We start from the raw sequence: 14,146 nt of genomic DNA on the forward strand, positions 1-14,146 counted from the left end.
CATAGTATTGAACTTTTCATTATGTGGTTGTTTTCATTATTTATGGTCTTAATATTCCGCTTAATGATATGGACGTATTGAAATGTGAACACGTGCTGCAAATAAAACCTAACGACATATGGCATTATATAATTCAACACACGAAATAAATGAAATGGAATGTGAGAACATGTACCGAATTTGGGTATAGAGTTTCATTCGACTAAACCTAACATGCCTTAGGTAATTAAACCAAACAACAAACACATAGATGTGACATGTGAATAACATAAAGTCGTCCTAGTAGTGTGGCTACATAGCAAATTGTGTTGCACCTTCTCCATAGTTGCCTCCCGTTGTTGGTGATAGTGGTGGCAGGGGTGATGGGGGAGGCCCCCTTGTTCTTGTGGTTAGGTCCCACTAACTTCTCTTTCTAGATCGAAGGTATGGTCCTACAGGTAGTAGATGTACTCCGCATGCGGATAAATAGGTCGAGGATCGACCCACCTACTGAACCCACAGTTGTCTTTGGCCAAGAAAGACTACAATAAGTATGTCGTGTAAGTTATATACAAGAGGAACATATTGAAGAAACAAATAGTAATAGCAATTACCCATGCTCGTGGGCATTTGAAGAAATGACGACCTTCATCTATTCCCTCGGTGAACATCTGCATTAGGCAGTCCTCACCATGCATGTATTTTGGCCACTCTTCTTTCCTTTCATCGTATCCTCTCAGTGGTGCCTCTTTGGTGAAATCACTTTTGCTCTCAATTGGGAACCTCTCATAAAGAGCTTCCTCAAAGAAATCAGGACCAAGAGGACCCTCCCACCTAATGGTAGTTCCCTTTCCCTTTCCTCTTCCTCTAGACGACCCTCCAGACATTGGTACTACAACGAAAGAAAATGCTGAGGAGTGTTCTTCTCCCTTGTTGTGTGTGTGAATGAGAGGGAGTGAGTGGTTATTTAAAGTTTGAGATGAGGAATGGAGGCCTCTCAATGTGCCATGTCAGCGATCCATGTGCCTCTTCACCTCGGCCCTTGGATCAAACAGTCATAAGATGAATGGTAGAAATAGAATGGAGTTGTGCTTCCTTGCATGCCAGTACTATGTTAGTGACGTGATAAATCGATGATGTCCTTGTATTTGAAAAGTCTATTTTTATTGTTTGAAAAGCATAGATTCATTCACTGTTGCTTGGTAACCCTAGATTCATCTACAAAGCGTATGTATGGTATGTTTGGATTATACACGTTCTAATAAATTTATAGTTAATTTGTGTACTACATTTATGCCTTTGTAGCAGTGTAGTATGATTAATGTTTCACGGAATAAATTCGCAAGAGTTTCCCTTATTTTAGGAGCATCCACAGTTACAAACAGAGACATCGTTATATATTCTAAACATTTAATCATCCAAGGAGCAAAATGCAACCACAACGAACATCACAACCAACATAATATGTCCTGCACAGTCAAAATAGTTCACAATGTCCATACAGTCCCAAATAGTTACAGAAAAAGTAACTACAAAATCCATAATAGTGTATACTAATAGCTACCAAATCCCTCACTGCCTACTACTCTTGCCCTTACCCTTGTGACCCAGAGCGCTCGTACCTAGAGTGTAAGGGTCACATGGACGGCGTCGCCTAGTGCCTAGAGGCGGTGTAGGATGAGTCGAGAGAGCGTCATGGAGCTGAGAGGGGCCAAGCTCCTCGTGCCTCTTGTCCACGTCGTCGTCGTCGTCTTCCTCGTCCTCGTCCCTGTCCCTTGTAGCTGCTTGGCTAGAGGAACCCATGCCTCCTCTGCCTGCAGAAGGAACATACACGTCTTGCGTCGTGTCTGTCCTGCAACTACAACGACCAGCCGCACGGCATAGACGACATGATAGCATCTGTTGTACAAAACTATGTTAACTAAAAGAATCTAACGTATTAATGATATGTTTGAAGGAATATTTTTAATCTTACGTCTAGGAAGTCAAGTATGTAGTCATCACTGACTCTCAACCGAATACGCTCAATCTCTTCAACTGGGTATTTGAGTGTATTGTCCTGCAACAAAGTTCTCAGTACTAATACTTCTGAACAGATAGCAATAGGTTTGGTTTTTTTGTACAAGAATCTAACGTATTATAAGGGTGATACGGCTCGAAGGTGGCACTAACTAAAATAGATAACTCCTAATGTCGGTCCAAGAATGCCTAATGTACTGTTGTGCAACGTAACATAGAAAAATAAGACAATTGGCTTACCACTCTGTCCAAGATTGGTCCTGCCTTCCTGCACGAGTCGATTGGTCATACATAGTGTCTTCATCGTCGGAGGACTCAATGTTAGCGTAGTCATCTTCTGTCCACTATACCCTCAGCCTGCAATGTGTCACACACTGGTACCAAGCTTGGTACTGCCTAAACTCATGGTTCATGTGCGGCTCGTTGTTGCCATCCACGTTGTCGTGCATCTCCTCCCATTGCTCAATAAAGGACTGGTGGTGCCTCTCCCAGTCAAAAATCTTTTTGTTCTTCTGATGATCCAACCTGCACGTATGTCATCGTTACTTGAATTCATGTACATGTCACCATATTAATAGAAATGGACCATCATGAGACATTTGAAATATCAAAACACTTACTTGTGTAAATCAACACCAGTCGAGAACAGAGCCGTAGGCCAAAGCTGTCTCACTCCAAATTGGCATGCAACCCTATCTGGCAGGTGAAACTCGACAGCAAAGAAGCAGATTAGAGGGCACCTCATCCTATAGAAGTCATCGTCGAACCCACAAACGTTGCTCAACTGAAAAGGAAGTGTGCCCTCTCCACCGTACGGCTCCCACTCCACCTGCAACATGTCCAAACAAGATGTTAGATGGTATACTAATCCTTTTCAAGGCAACATGAAAAATAAAATTTACTTACACTAGACGCTGTCAGCGTGTCTAGCTCGTTCGTGAACTCAATGTACGCCCGGTCTAACCTCGCGTACGGAACCCTGACCTGGTCCTAAAGGTACACCCACATTGGCTACCGACTTAGAGGCTGACCTTGGAACCACTCACGACGAGCGAGAACCTCTGGACGACCAACTAGAAGATGAGCCCACATCCACAGCTATAATAGATAGACGCATCCACCAAGTGACGGGTTGGACAAAGACTAACGACACCCCTCGCACAGCTACCGATATAGAAAACACAAGACTGCAGAGCCCTAGCTGTAGTGACCCACCTGGTCCCAGTCACTGAGGCAGTGGATCCACATCTAGGACGCACTATCACCCATAGCATCGGGGAAGAGAACGTAGGCAAACATATGTAGGATCCATGCCCTGTAGTAGTACCTAACTGTCTCCTCATCTGCCTCCTCGGGGACACTGTGCGAACTATTCCCGTAGCCAGAAGATGGGAACTCCAGAAGTGCGAGCCCCTTGCTCGCCAAACTCATGCCCAAGGAAGGCCTCCACTCATGCTCTCCAGCCCTCTAACCTACACTGCTCTATGACTGGGTTGCCGTGAATCCTTAGGCCTAGCATCTTCTGACAGTCCTGGAGCATGACTGTCATCTCCCCGAAAGGTAAGTGGAAGCTATGAGTCTCCGACCGCCACCTATATTAAAGACAAAGCAAGATTACTTGTCAAAAAGTCAATCGCATGAACAAATGGCCATGAATGGAGGCAATGATTCAATTTAATACCTATTAACCAACGCAGTTATGGCCGCTGAGTTGAACTTGGGCAACCCACGACAGACCTAAAAAGAGATGACATCCAGGCCAGCTCTTTGCAGGAAAGGAGTGTAACTATCATCGTACCGCATGTCCAAGAACCCATTGTGGGTTCTAGGACGAAGGAGTGGAAGGTCCTGCATCGAATAAAACATAGTCTCCTTTTACTTCACGAACACATGTACGCTCACCAAATTTTGAACAAAACTTATAGATTATTACCTGCCCCAGCGCTATGAGACGTCCTCAGTTGATCACCTCATACGTCAAGTCGAGCAGGTGGAATTGCTCCATCCTAGAAAAAAGTGAATGAATTAGAATTTCAATATACAATGAAACATGAACTTATAAATGTATAAGTAATTGACACAAATACAAGCATAAATTGAGACATGCATAATTAATTAAATGAATATGACAAATATAAAATAATAAAATCAACCAATAGTCCCACCTCACTAATCTGCCAATGGCAACTTCGTGAATTATGGCCAAGTCTACCGCACTTGCCGCACTCGTACTGCTTGGGGTCAGTAACAAATGGAGTTCCTCTCTCATGCCTTGTTCTTCTGGGTATCTAATCCATAACCATCCTGTGCCTCGTCCTCTGCCTTGATCCACGCTTGTTCCAATGGTAAGCTGGATCCACAATATACTTTGGCCCATCATATGGAGGCCACTCTCCAGGGTCCTGGAAAGGCACGAAGCGGGGGCTCTATGTGTGCATAAGCGTGTCGACACTGAACTCGTTAGGTATCCTCCTCTCGATATTATAGTTGCGATGCCTAGCTGCTGCCACCAAATGAGAACATAGAAAGTGGTACTGCCTTGGTTTACCACAAGTGCACTTGAAATCTTGGAGGACAACCACATGTATCCTCGACTCTTGGACCTCACCGTCGGACATTGTACCGCCCCTATGCTCGACCTAATAAGTCCCTGTGGCATGGTGAAAGCATGTAACCTCATGTGTGCCAGTCCTTTCTCTTATCTTCTCTAGGTGTGCCTTTGGTTTCGGAGCCTATATCTCTCCATCACTCTACAACTGCAATGCATGAGCGTGTCTATCGTTGAACTAGGCAACAAGCTTATAGAAGGTGAATTGAACGATTGCATTCACGGGCATACCATGTATCCCTAATAGCAACTTATTGAGTGACTCCGCCATGTTGCTGCACTGAAACTCGTACCTCCATCCACCAGCGTCGTGAGCTCTCGTCTATTTCTCCAAATCCCTCATCAAACCTATGATCCATTGTCTATCTTCTGCATTTGATGCAGTTCTGACCTACTCTAATTTTTCCTGAAAGTACTTGTCCTCAAGCTATCGAGCAGCCTCCTAGAACAAATCAAAGTTACCATTCACACCATCCTTCCGGAGTAGATTCTCGGCAAGGTGCCGAGCACACCAACGATGGTGCAAAGGTGCATACCCCTCTATCTGCTTTCGCATGGCATTAAGTATGCCCTGGTGCCTATCAGATATGACGCCAACCTCCCTACCAGGGCCAACCATGTGTATCCGGACTAGCCTCAAGAACCATCCCCAACTGTCATTGTTCTCCTTCTCAACCAAAGCAAATGTCAAAGAAACCAACTTGTTGTTCACGTCATAGGATATGGCTATAAGAAGTGTGCCCTCGTATTTGCCAATCAAGAATGTACCATCAATGGAGAAGACGGGACGACAGTGCCTAAAGGCCTCGACACACTGAGGGAAGCACCAGAAGGCACGGAAGAATATCTACCTCTCATCCTTCCATACATTAGGTTTTAGGATGTACTCATAATGCATGCCTGGATTCACCACTTTGATTGCATTGAAAAGAACTAGCAGCTGCTCATACCCATCCTCCCAGTCCCCATATATCATCTTCCACGCTCGCTGCTTAGCCCTCCATACTTTACCATAAGTTATCACATATCCTCCATACAACGCCTCAACGGTCTTGATGATTGTCCTCACCTTCATGTTGGGTTCTCCCTACAAAATTCTCATCAACCGCTTGGCAATGAGGGTAGATGTCAACTGCCGATGCCTCAGTGTCAGCTCATGGTCAGCACAATTGTATGGCCCGACAACTTTTGTGATCTTCTATTTTCTGGTTACCTGTTGCTTCCTTGCACAAACCCTCCATGGGCAGTGTTCCTTGTCACACACAACGGTGTAACGATGCTCCGTATATGAATGCAATACCCTGTAAGGCCTCTTTCGTATCACTACAAAAGCTTGCAACCACCTCTTCAAAGCAGGGAGGTCATTGAACACCCTTCCATTCTCAATTACCATGTTAGGACCGGCCTCAAGAGCTTCTAGGAGCTCATCATCACGCCTTCTGCAAACGTCTGATCGGAATGAGTAAGATCGCTGAACTAGTGAACTCTAGGATCACGGCAGCCGGGAAAGATACGTCTCATCATCTCAACATCACTCTCCGTCAGCTCTCCAATAGGGCGATCATCATCAGAATCAAGAGCCCTAGCCATCTCATATGGCTCCGAATCATGCATAATTTCAACACTATTGGAGCCACGGAATTCATCTCCAAAGTGCACTTACGCAGCAACAGGGGGCACATCCACATTCTCAGGAATGTCTCCTGCAACATCAGTAGAGAAATGAGGAAAGAATGAAAGAAATAGATGTAAGGAACGGGGTAAGCTCTCCAAAAACATGCGATGGTGCGCCCGACAACAACGGTGGCGTGCGGCGGGCGCGGGATGCCTGGGGCTCCACAGTGGCGAGTTTGGCTCAACGGGTGCGGGAGGCACGGCGGCCGTGGCCGAGAGCGGCAGTGGAGGGCGGCAAGGCGGGCCGCGGGCGAGGCTGGCGGATGGAGGCCAAGGCGAGGCTAAGGCGAGGACGGTAGTGGAGGGCGAAGGAGGGCCACTGGCCACGGCGCGGGCGGCCAACCGTGGGCAACGGCGCGGCGCGGCCGCGGGGTGCGGGCGCGGCGCGGACGCAGGCGAGGGTGGCCGGTGGAGGCAAGGGCGCGGGCAGCGACGACGGCGGCGACGGCGGAGCTCGGTTCTGCTAGGGCGAGAGAGGGAGAGGAAGAGAGGCGCGGGGCCCATAGCCCCATAGGTATTAAAGGCTTAGCACCAGTCACTCTGGCGCCGAGCTCGGCGCCAGAGTGACTGGCGCCGAGCTCACTGCCATGTCATCTCCCGTGCCCAGGAGCTCGGCGCTAGCACCAATGGCGCCGAGCTAAGGGTCCATTTTCTAAAATCTTTTCGCTAGGGGTCTATTTGTGAGAAACTTTAAAAAAAGCTAAAATGTAAAAAATTCGGTCACGGCATCGGCATAAACTAAATTTCAGCCAAACGAACAAAACCATGAGTCAATGGTTGAGCATGGACAGGACAGGACGGAAGGGATAATGGGGTGTTTGGTTCTTTAGTCGCTCCTAAAATTCATGTCAAATTGAATGTTTAGATACTAATAAGGGCCATTAAGTATAGATTAATTACAAAATCAATTACATAGATGGAGGTTAATTTACGAGACCATTTTTTAAGCCTAATTAATCTATCATTAGCACATGTTTACTGTAGCACCACATTGTCAAATCATGGACTAATTAAGCTTAAAGATTTGTCTCGTAAATTAGTCGCAAGTTATATAATTAGTTTCGTAATTAGTCTATATTTAATACTCTATGCATGTGTCCAAATATTCGTTGTGACATAAATTTTAAGAGACACAGCAGTAACCAAACATGCCCTAAGACTGACAGACGAGAGTGCCTTGCCTTGGTTGATTAAAAATTAAAAAAGAGTTACCTGGACCCAGCGTCTCGAAATGCTTTAAAAGCTCGCCCTGGAGATATCTTATCTTCTCGTCGCCGCGCGCCAAACCGCACCAAGCCCCAAGAACCCCGTGTGTCCTCACAAAACCCTGCTTGCCGGAGATGGCCAGCGGCGACCTCCTCCTCCGCGCCCACGCCGGCACCCCGGTCCTAGCGAGGGCCTTCGCCTGCCGCCTCCTAGTCCCGGCGAGGCGCCGCAGCGGACTCGTCTCGCCTCTGGCCGCTTCCAAGGTCGGCATCGCCGACGTCGTTGGACGACGGGTCAGGTCGGGCGGCGCCGACCAGAAGAGGCGGCGCAGGGACGCAGAGGAGGGATTCGGGTTCTCCGGGGTGGCCACGAGGAGGGAACTCGTCGATGAGGAGGGGGAGGAGGAGGAGCAGGACAAGGAAGATGAGGAGGCTCTCAAGTTGGGAGTGGAGAATAATGGTGGCGAGACGGGAGGTGTGGATGGCTCCTACCTCAGTGAGACACGGTAATGTTTTGCGCCGCAATTGTGGAGTCTGAAATTTTGAACTGCAATGTGGTTTCGATTTTAGATAAGAACCTCGGGTTGTTGGTGTTTTTCTACTAGTAAATTAAGCTAGATACAATTACAATTTGACAATGAAAGGTTACATTGCTCGTTTAGATAATCAAGTGTCACAGGTTGTAGTAGTGGCCCATGTTAGAGTAAGCCTACCAAACTATACAACTTAGTTGTGGCCACCCTTTTTGTAGGGCTTGTGAGCTCAGTGAGTTTGGATATAATTTGAAATTGGGAGCTAACCTGTTAGACTCCGTCTTATTTTTGTCTTGCATTTGCAGCTTTTGTTTTCAATTTTTGGTTTGTTGAATGCGATGCATGTTGCAGGTTTGATCAATGTGCTATTTCCCCTTTATCGATGAAAGCCGTCAAAGATGCTGGATATGAAAGGATGACTGAGGTGCAGGAGGCAACTCTGCCCATAATTCTTCAAGGTTAGTGAAAATGCAAATGCTATTGCTTAACGTTGTAACATTAAAATCTTGGGAAGTCCTGAAGGTGACATTTCAATATTTTGTTGCCATGTAGGCAAGGATGTTCTTGCAAAGGCAAAGACAGGAACTGGGAAAACAGTTGCATTTTTGGTATTACTTCTTGTTCTTCAGTCACATGGTCAATCTGATGTTATTAGAAGCAGCTGAATTATTGCAGTGAAACTATCTGGTCAATTTATGTCAAAGAAAAAAAAACGAAACTATCTAGTCACTATACAAGTTTTGACCTTTGTTACAGCTTCCAGCGATTGAGGTTCTATCCACTCTACCTCGTGAGCGGAATCAGTTACGGCCACCTATAAATTTGCTGGTGATGTGCCCTACTAGGGAGCTTGCAAACCAAGTGGCTGTTGAGGCCAGGAAGCTTCTCAGGTATCATCGCTCGTTAGGTGTGCAGGTTGTAATTGGTGGCACAAGATTAACTCAAGAACAACGAAGCATGCAAGCTAACCCATGTCAGGTTGTGGGCATCAACTACAATGTGGTAATATCTGCGAGTGATATATGTACTAACACTTAGTTGTTATCTTACAGATTCTTGTTGCTACACCAGGAAGGCTGAAGGATCATCTCGAGAACACACCTGGGTTTTCTAGCAGGCTCAAGGGTGTGAAGGTTCTTGTTCTTGATGAAGCTGATCGCCTGTTGGATATGGGATTTAGAAGAGATATTGAGAAAATAATTGCTTCAATTCCTAGAGAACGACAAACACTGTTGTTTTCTGCTACTGTTCCAGAAGAGGTATCTCTTTTTATCTCATTGTCCCCTTTCGTATCATGAACAATCTAATGAACTGAAGTTCTATTGTTAGGTCCGCCAAATCTCTCATGTGGCAATGAAGAAAGATTATAGGTTCGTTAACACTGTTAAAGAGGGTGATGAGGAGACACATGCACAGGTTTAGAACTTTATATCCATTATTGCTTTGAGTTGTAACTGCAAAGTTGTAAAGCTTGCGCTGTTAAACACCCTACCTTTTTCTTTTTGTGGCATCAGGTGAGCCAGATGTACATGGTTGCACCACTGGACTTGCATTTTTCTATCCTATATGATGTATTGAAGAAGCACGGCGCAGAAGATGCAGACTACAAAGTAAGTGACTTCAAGTTGCCAGCCTATGTCATAGGAAGTTCAGTCTGTCATTTATCGTACAATTTGGCAGGTTATTATATTCTGTACTACTGCAATGGTCACCAAACTTGTGGCTGAAGTTCTCTCCCAGCTGAAACTGAATATAAGAGAGATCCATTCCAGAAAGTCACAGTCTGCAAGAACTAAGGTCTCAGATGAATTCAGGAAATCAAAAGGTTTGATACTGGTCAGTTCGGACGTATCTGCCCGCGGTGTTGACTATCCTGATGTCACTCTTGTAATACAGGTGTGTTGTCAGTAATGCTGAATTATTTGCTTTAGTTCGTGAGTGTCTGTAAACTGCCATCGTGGACCACATTTACATCACGGGCAGTCGGGCATGTTTAAGAGAACTCTGTGATCAGGGTATGTTTATCCTCTTGTGAGAAAAGATTGCCAAAAATTACTTTCTCTTGCAGGTTGGAATTCCTGCAGATAGAGAACAGTACATACATAGACTAGGCCGGACTGGACGGAAAGGCAAGGAAGGGCAAGGACTCCTACTATTGGCACCTTGGGAAAAATATTTTCTTGGTACTGTTAAGGATTTGTCAATAGCAGAGTCTGCAGTACCGCCAGTTGATTCTAGTGTTGAGACAGAAGTAAGCAGCATATACTATTTATTTTCCATCTGGCTCTCTCTGATTAAGTCAGTCTTCTCCAAATTTAGCTATGCATGTCTTCTTTTTAACCTACTCAGAAAATCTATACTCAACTTTTCTTTCCTGTAAATATAACACACTCTTGTTTTCTTATTTCTGCCTGATTTGATAGGTCAAAAACGCTGTCAGAAAAGTAGAGATGAAGAGCAAAGAATGTGCCTATCAAGCATGGTTAGGGTACTACAACTCAAACAAGACCATTGGTCGAGATAAGTCCAGACTTGCTCACCTTGCAGAAGAGTTCAGCCAAAGCATGGGTCTGGCTGTTCCTCCAGCTATACCTAAAAACATTCTTCGCAAGATGGGTCTTAACAATGTCCCCGGGCTTCGTTCATCATTAATCCTGATGCTGCGATATCAATCAGGAGATGGTGCTAGAGCACAGTACATGCATTTGACCAGCCATAGTGCTGTCCACTGTGTAAACAGTATTGTTGTCAGTGTTTCGAGTTACCACCACCGAGTAAATTTTCAGTATTGCACGTCTGGCTCGGATGGTGTGCCTAGAGGACACGAGGTTTATACTGGTTCGGGTAGAATGTCCCTACGTCCAGTTCGTCGCTGCTACTCGTGTTACCAACACTGAAAGTTTGTAGTAGGGGTTACAAACGGATGAGAGAGGGACAAGTCCTAAGTCTTTGGTGGAAAGAGTGAATGGGTGCTGAGAACTCGGTTGCTGATCAGCCGTGTGCTTGTGTTATGTTCTGGTCGGTTCGAGGTTCGATGGGTTCGTGATGGTTCGATCGGGTCTGGCCTCCTATCCATCCATCGATCCTCTTCGTGGGGCGTCCTGCTTTCCCCTTTTATAGGCCAAGGGAAAGCACGGGTTACAGCTGACGGGAAAGAGAAGAACGAGAGAGAGCCGAAGATCTTCAGGATTGATAGGTCCTTATCCTTTATGCGGGTCCCGCCGACCTTGTAGATGTCAATAAGGATGGCTCCACGTCGCGGCCCTGTCCGTCACTAGCCCTATCTAGTCATGGCGCTTCACTCCGTCCTGGCGGACGTCGTGGTGAACTGACGCGTCTGTTAGTGTTTGTATGAGGGTTAGGCAAAACAGCATCGGTACACCCGACGTTGTTCCTGATGTGAATCCTCGGGTATGGCCTGTCGTGGCCGCGGGTTACATCGGGGCATGTCGGTCTTCTCCCAGGTGTCAGAGCTTTGACCCGGGCCCATACACTTGGACATAGAGTGGTTAGCGGCGGCATAGGTCTCCGTCGGGCGAGACGGAGTCCGCGGCCTCAGGGTCGGGTGAGGCGGAGCCCGCGGCCTCAGGGTCGGTCGAGGCAGAGCGTAATCCCAAGGGTCGGGCGAGGCGGAGCACAAACCCAAGGGTCGGGCGAGGCGAAGCCTGCAGCCTTGGGGTCGGGCGAGGCGGAGCCCTCCTCCAAAGGCCGGGCGAGGCGGAGCCCGCGGCCTTAGGGTCGGGCCAGGCGGAGCCCTCCCCCAGAGGCCGGGCAAGGCGGAGCGCAAACCCAAGGGTCAGGCGAGGTGGAGCACACGGCCTTGGGGTCGAGCGAGGCGAAGCCCTCCCCTAGAGGACGGGCGAGGCGGAGTCCGTGGCCTTAGGGTCGGGCGAGGACGGAGCCCACCTCCAGAGGCCAGGCGAGGCAGAGCGCAAACCCAGGCGAGGCGGAGCCCAAACCCAAGGGTCAGGCGAGGCGGAGTCCTTCCCCAAAGGCTCCCTAGAGTTCGGTCGAGGTGGAGCCCTTGCACCTGGGGGTCGGTTGGAGCCGTAGTCGCGCTTTGTGGCAGAATCGCCTAATCTAATGCCTCCCAGGAGTACTTGTCTTCCATCAGACATTAAGTACTCAATGGAGGATACTAAATTACGTAGTTCCGTCGAGCACACCCCAAGGGAGAACCTGAAGATCTACATTTTTCCATTAGGATCACAAATGAGAGAATAAAGCTTACAACTATTTTAGCCATTTCTTACATCCATTTCCATGCAACATCAGAGTATAATATTTATTGTTTATAATAGCGGAATATGATTATGTTATCAGAGTTATGAACTAATTTAATTTAACAGCGGAATATAAACATGTGACCAGAGTTACAGCGAAAATAAATATCTATTCATGACATGATGAAGCAATGATATATAAACTATGACAACATATTATAAAACTTCTATTTATAAAAATATTTAGTGAGAATTATAAATAAAAACTATGATCGCAGTGTAAAGGAATCCTCGCTGAGCCCACCTAGGAGGTTCTGTGTCAACTCTAGCATCCGCTTGTCACCTGCAACTAGGGTAGAACAAACCCTGAGTACTCAATTGTACTCCTGCAAGACTTACCCATCAGAAGAAAAGAAAAGACTCTAAGGATATGCAATGCTATCTAGCTTGTGGGTTTATTGCATCTGCGGGAGCATTACTAAACGTGCATCCTGTTTACACCAAAATTTGGAAGAAGAGTCGCAGGGGACTCGAAAGCTCCTAAGATCATGTTAGCAGGGAATCAATTGTGTGCAGATCAGAATCAGCTTATTCGAATGTAGCACTAGAATCGGCTTTCTTCAGGCAACGCCAGCAGATAACGACAAAGGCTAAGATCGGCGCCGGGACAAGACATGATGGACTCTACAAAAGAGAAAAGATTAGAGTCCAAGTTATCTTAAATTAGGAATGTTTTCTCTTAGGGCCAAAGATTGGATGAGTCGTGCTTAGATAGGAGTCATACGTAGGTCCCGAGTATAAATATCAAACCCCGGCTATTGTAAGAAGACACACAATCAATCAAATACTAGTTATTTACTTTTTTCGGCTTCGGCCACCCCTTAGGAGTAGGAGTAGAGTAGATATCGATGAGTTCTTCAGCAAGTACAGCTACATCGATCCGGTCGACCTCCACTGCTTGTCTGTAAGTACCGTCATGGCTTATCCCTCTATTCGTATGGCTACATCGATCCGGTCGACCTCCACTAGCGACTCTAGTATGAGTTAGTTATCGACTCTTGTCTAGTTCAAGTACGGCTGCATCGATCCGTTTGACCTCCACTGCTCGAACTAGATTAAGGTCAAGTTATCGACTCTATCTAAGGGTGACGTTCATTCGGATAGATTCATTAAATTACCGATATTGCTTATTGCTTACATTATTTACTTGATTACAGCAATATCACTTTCGCCCAATTGGGATTGATCTAGATCGGCCTTATATCCTTTTTAACTCATTGTTTGTTAATCTAAAACTGATCTAATCTGTATTTTAAACGATAAGGTATGTTTTATCGGCCGGTTTACATCAATATTGATCGTGCATAGCGTGCGGTTAAGGCGTGTTTGATCTTGAGTAGATCTATTGGCTAGTGGAAACTGTTCCATAGCCTATTTATCACGGTCTGTGTGATTCTTCCTCACACCCCACTGTTAGCACCGTGGAGTGGGGATCGTTATTTGGTAGATCTATTTCTGAGAGGGCATGACTTTAACTGTGCGCTATGCCTGAATCGGTTGTTTTAGCCGATATCGAGCGCTTTCACGAACAGTTCGCATCACGAGATCGTTGAAGTAGCGATAGGTTGAAAGATGTGTTAGCCCCATGATCTTATTATTGTATTACAGCCTGCATGATTCTGCCTTATACCCCACTGATATTAGTAATAAGTTAGGGTTGTCAAGTCTATTATTGTTTCTACGGCCTGCATGATTCTGTCTCATGCCCCACTGGTCATAGCGATAGATGAGATCTAATATATTCATTAGATTTATCTCTATTAAATGGTTGAATGATGATGAACTATTTCTTTTATAAAGGAGTTCGGTTACTTGCAGTCATTGGCTTAGCATGAACTAATTATT

General features: G+C 46.1%; 1 protein-coding gene across 1 annotated transcript; it reads left to right on the top strand.

The window, feature by feature from the left end:
• Positions 1–7,538: 7,538 nt before the first annotated feature.
• On the top strand, positions 7,539–10,995 carry LOC136458510 (DEAD-box ATP-dependent RNA helicase 25-like). The gene is made up of 10 exons (XM_066458452.1): positions 7,539–7,991; positions 8,370–8,476; positions 8,571–8,626; positions 8,775–8,996; positions 9,071–9,277; positions 9,348–9,434; positions 9,533–9,628; positions 9,699–9,914; positions 10,087–10,269; positions 10,442–10,995. Exons 1-10 carry the CDS (start codon positions 7,621–7,623, stop codon positions 10,913–10,915), a joined length of 2,019 nt encoding a protein of 672 aa, XP_066314549.1. The 5' UTR covers positions 7,539–7,620; the 3' UTR covers positions 10,916–10,995.
• The last annotated feature ends 3,151 nt before the right edge of the window (positions 10,996–14,146 follow it).

This window comes from Miscanthus floridulus, chromosome 6, assembly GCF_019320115.1.
Source record: "Miscanthus floridulus cultivar M001 chromosome 6, ASM1932011v1, whole genome shotgun sequence".
In the NCBI taxonomy this organism is placed as follows: Eukaryota; Viridiplantae; Streptophyta; class Magnoliopsida; order Poales; family Poaceae; genus Miscanthus; species Miscanthus floridulus.